Raw genomic sequence first — 4792 nt, forward strand, 5'->3', positions numbered from 1 at the left:
CAGCAAAAACAAATAAAAACCACAAAAAGTCACAAAAAAACAAGAAACTGATGCTTGAAAAATATAACAATTCTGTAAAAATAATTTAACTATATGATTGTGACCACGAGCAAAAGAAATTTCTGGACATTGTTCCCTAGTTTGTTTGTTGCTTGAAATAATTGTCTAAATTATTTAAATCTGTCTTTTTTCCTGTTTTTTTTTTTTTTTGCTATTTGCATGTCATTTCTTGTTAATTTGCTGGCAGTCTTTTTCCCCCATATTTTTTTTATAATAGAAAATTTGCTTTGGGTTCAAAGGTTTAAATACTTGTGAGTATCTGAATGCAGCGCAAGAAAAGTGATGTCAGTCCAGGTTGCGTTGCGTGTGGTAAGTGAGAAGGTGTTACTTTTTTCCTTCTACATATATTACAAAAGTTAAAAATGATTTAATTGGAGATGCACTGTAGAGTTGAGCGGAGAGCAGACAGATATTATGAGCCAGTGTAGATTTTGTTATTTCCTCTTTCAGTAAAGTGATGCAGCATTTTGATCAGCTGAATCAACACATTAGTCCGTTTTAATCTCTGCAGCTTCTTGTTTATTGATTCCTTCTCAGCCGTGATCAATAGTCTCTCAATATCTATGAACAATAATTTTGATTTTGAGGGAGGGATCGTACTTACGGAGCAGGAGAGGCGTCTGTCTCATTCTGTACCAATCTGTGATGTGAGAGCTGGCTAAACTCTCTTCCTTCCTATTTGTGAGAGAGAGTGGTAACTGTATGTTTTTCTCTCCTGCAGTTACCAAGAAAAAGCTATTCTGGGTTTGCTTTTGTGCACACTGAAGAGATCACGAGGAGGAGTCCTGCTCATCGTGTTTCAACCACACGCAGGAAGTGACAGCTCTGCAGAGGCCTGACATGACGCAAAGAAGACGAAACATGTCCACAGGGGGACAGAGGGGTCATTAGAGACCAGGGTCTAATGTGGAGCTTCTCTCTGCTCTTGAGTGTGAAGACAGTTTTGTGTCTTTTTAAAGGTGCGGTCTGTGATTCTGGAGACTGAGAGTCGATTGTTGAGTCTCATCTCAGGTCATCAAATATCTACAAGTTTGGGTCGCTAGTTGGAACAAACCGCCATCAGCCATCCATTTTCCTCTTCTAAAGGGCCGTCCACACCAAGAACCATAACTGTGACTTAAAAACTATAAATTTAAAAAGTGTTGCAACTCCAGTGGACGGTGGAGTCCACACCACAACTGTGAGGACAACCAAAGCAGCGAATGATGTCGTTCGGTCACTCAGCGATTTCATGATCAGAATCGAATTTAGACGTCACATCTAACATAGATACTAACATCTAATCTGGACCACAAAATGTGTCTGTCTGTCCAGTAGACTGACTGCTATCAAGAGGAGAAGAAGAAGAAGAGAGAAAGAAAAAACGTCTCGCCTAGTCTGATGATTGATAGGCTGCAGAGCCAAGTCTGAATTTAAAGTCTTCAGTTTCAGTGTCATCAGGAAGGACCTGGTGCAATCGCTCAGTCACGGCTAGTAACAGTTGTATCACCTGCTGTTGGGCTGCAAATGACACAAAAAGTAGGTTTTCCCTCAAACTTTCAAACCGTCTCCGGCAAAACACCAATGTAATAAAAATCCACAGCCGTGATACAAATCTGCAGCTTTTAATATAATAATATACATTTCCTACAAACGTAATACGAAATGTCCTGCACATTTGCAGGACCTTTCGTATTATGTGTGTAGATGACAACTGCTGTTACATTAATGAGACATTTTTTATGTTTGTGATTATTACACTAAAAGCTGCAGATTTGTATTACATTTGCAGATGTTACGGGGTCCCTGAAGTTGTTTTTGTCTTCGCTGGTGGACACAGTGTCCACAGACTGATGCTGACTCCGAACAAAAGAGGAATCAGACTCATTCTCAAAAGTGTTTGATTCTCTCAGTTTCTATGGTCCTTGAAGGATTTGGTGAAACATGTCCGTTCAGCGTTGTGTTGGTTTTTCCTCAGCCTCCTCGCCGCGTTCAGCAGCAGCTCAGTGCGTCTTCTTGTAGTTATGGGTATGGTTTTAGTGTTTGGTGTGGACGGCCCTTTATCCAGGGCCAGCTCACGGGGCCAACAGGCTGAGCACAGTTCTCCAGGGTCCAAATACAATGGCCCTAAGACTCCATCGCACACCTGCAGCTCTCTGCTGGGAACTCAGCTTGACCAGTTTAAGACGGTGAAACTGGCTGAGCAGCTTCTTTGACCAGCTTTGGGTTTATTTTGACATCGTTTTTGATGGTTTAGCTGCTTGTACCAGCTTGTGAGGGTCACTGGAACTGGTTTATCTGTTGAAGTTCCTGTAAAACAGAAACCAAATCAGCGTCCCCAGTCTGGAGAAATAAGTAATGATGAGGAGTCACTCTGTCTTCACAGCGGATGATCTCTGCTGCCATCTGCAGGTTTAAAACTAACTCTTTCTGTGAAGCCTCCTGACTTCCTGAAATGAGGAACTTCTGCATTAGATATACGATCCTCGGACTTATGAAGGTTCAGGGTTGACTTATTTGTACTCGAGGGTAAATCTGTTGTGCAGACATCATTGCAACAACACAGATTTAAAAGACATTAATCCCTTAGGGCCCGCTACAATATCACACACACTCATGTTGCTCTGCACACAAAATTCGCTTTTAGTCAAGCTTTTAAAAAAATAAAAAAATATTATACATTAATGTGATTTTCTACTTTAATTGTTTTGTTATGAAATGTGCTTTAAGTCATTCTGTCCTAGCAAAGGTCACAGGTCACTTTGACCTCATCAAACCTTTTCTTTTCAGTCATAACTTGCTAATTATGACCAAATTATACCAAAATCTGACAAAAATGTCTAACAGGATGTATTGATGAAGTTCTGACATTTTGTATCCAAGAGGTCAAAGGTCAACAGTGACATCATAATTTTCTTCAAAAACTCGAGTTCAGCATGTTGTGTGGTACAAAACTTTCAAACATTTTAATCTGCTTGATGTTAAAGGCATGATTTAATCTGACAGACTTTGTAAAGGTCCACTGCGGAGGATGCAGAGGGATCCCAGCCAGCAGACTGTTGTTCTGAGTGATGTAACCTCACAGCAACATTATATGAAATGATAATCATCCCTATAATGCTTTAAATGTTTAATTAAAATGTTTTTTTCAAAGCATTATTACACCTTGTAGGTAACATACGTTCCCTGCTGACACATATATGGATTCTTGTTATGATTGTTGTTGTTTTGTTTGTTTTTTTCATAAGTTTTTGATGTATTTATATTTAGTTTCACTATGATCGCACACTCAAACTGTAGGTCACTGACGGTACTTGAATGCAGCAGCAGGTCTGTTTCTTGTAAATCACGTGACTTCGGAGAAATCTCCCTCCCATAGACTAGGGTGTGGCTGCAGTGTTTTTGTGTGTTGAAGTGCAGCGAAACAGAAACAGTCACTCATTCAGCTCTCGGGACGACAGCCGCTCCGTGCACCGCCGTCATGGCTGCAAAAACATCTGCGCCATTTGTGGCTTTGCTCGCACATTTCTGCGCCTTTGCACTAAGTCAAGGTAAGATCTGTGTGTGTGTGCGCGTGTTTGCATATGTTTGCGTGCGTGTTTTGCGCGTGCGGACTGTCAAGTGTTTGTCTCACGGAGGTATTACAGGGAAGACTGCCCTCAGGGCAGTGTAGATATATATATATTCATGACGTTGCTTAATGTATTGACTCTGTATTCAAATTGTGTCCGTGTCCTCTGGACTTTGGAAAAAGTCTCTGATATGAGTGAGTCTGCTGAAGCTTTGTCAAAGCGCCTCAGTTTGTCCTCTGAGGCGCCGCGCTGCTCGGCTGCATGGTTATTTTTTTTATAGAGATACTTACTTACGATACGTGCGGGCGGCACGGCGGCACTGTTGCCTCACAGCAAGAGGGTCCCTGGTTCGAATCCCGGTTGGAACGGGGTTCGGTCCGGGCGGGGCCCTTCTGTGCGGAGTTTGCGTGTTCTCCCGTGTCTGCGTGAGTTCTCTCCGGGTCTCCGGCTTCCTCCCACAGTCCAAAGACCTGCAGCTGAGGCTGATCAGTGACTCTAAATTGCCCTTAGGTGTGACTGAGTGTGTGTGGTTGTCTGATCTGTCCAGGGTGACCCCGCCTTCCGCCCGATGACAGCTGGGATTGGCTCCAGCCCCCCCGCGACCCTTATGAGGATTACAGCGGTTACAGAAAATGACTGACTGACTTTCTTTGCTGCTATTTCACACCATCACTTCTATGACATGATGATTTTAATATTGAAAACTATAATTCTGACTGAGGCGACCTTTGTCTTCTGTTTTTGCTCAGAAATAAAGAGTGTGGCAGTGAAGTCAGGAGGGGACGTCACTCTTCCCTGTATGACTCAAGAAGACGGGGACATCATGATAATACGGTGGAACATACCTGAAGTGAACTCAGATGAATTTGTCTTCCTGTACCACAGTCAGACAATACAGAAACTCTACATGGATTCAAAGTATCACAATCGAGTGGAGCTCAAAGATCCAGAGATGAAGAACGGAGACGCTTCGATCGTTCTGAAGAACGCCAGCGTTACCGACACCGGAACATACGAGTGTCAGGTTTCAGTAAACAGAATAGGACGCAACAGGAGGAATGAACCCAAACTCACCGGCATCGTTAAACTGCAAGTCACAGACTCGGGTGAGTTAGTGGAGTCACACACTCGGGTGAGTTAGTGGAGTCACACACTCGGGCGAGTTAGTGGAGTCACAGACT

At 42.8% G+C, this 4792-nt stretch overlaps 1 protein-coding gene across 1 annotated transcript; it reads left to right on the plus strand.

Moving 5' to 3' along the window:
• The first annotated feature begins 3455 nt into the window (after positions 1-3455).
• On the plus strand, positions 3456-4786 carry LOC121964237 (coxsackievirus and adenovirus receptor homolog). The gene is made up of 2 exons (XM_042514450.1): positions 3456-3590; positions 4361-4786. Exons 1-2 carry the CDS (start codon positions 3521-3523, stop codon positions 4750-4752), a joined length of 462 nt encoding a protein of 153 aa, XP_042370384.1. The 5' UTR covers positions 3456-3520; the 3' UTR covers positions 4753-4786.
• Positions 4787-4792: the final 6 nt, after the last annotated feature.

Source organism: Plectropomus leopardus, unplaced genomic scaffold (genome assembly GCF_008729295.1).
Source record: "Plectropomus leopardus isolate mb unplaced genomic scaffold, YSFRI_Pleo_2.0 unplaced_scaffold14741, whole genome shotgun sequence".
In the NCBI taxonomy this organism is placed as follows: Eukaryota; Metazoa; Chordata; class Actinopteri; order Perciformes; family Serranidae; genus Plectropomus; species Plectropomus leopardus.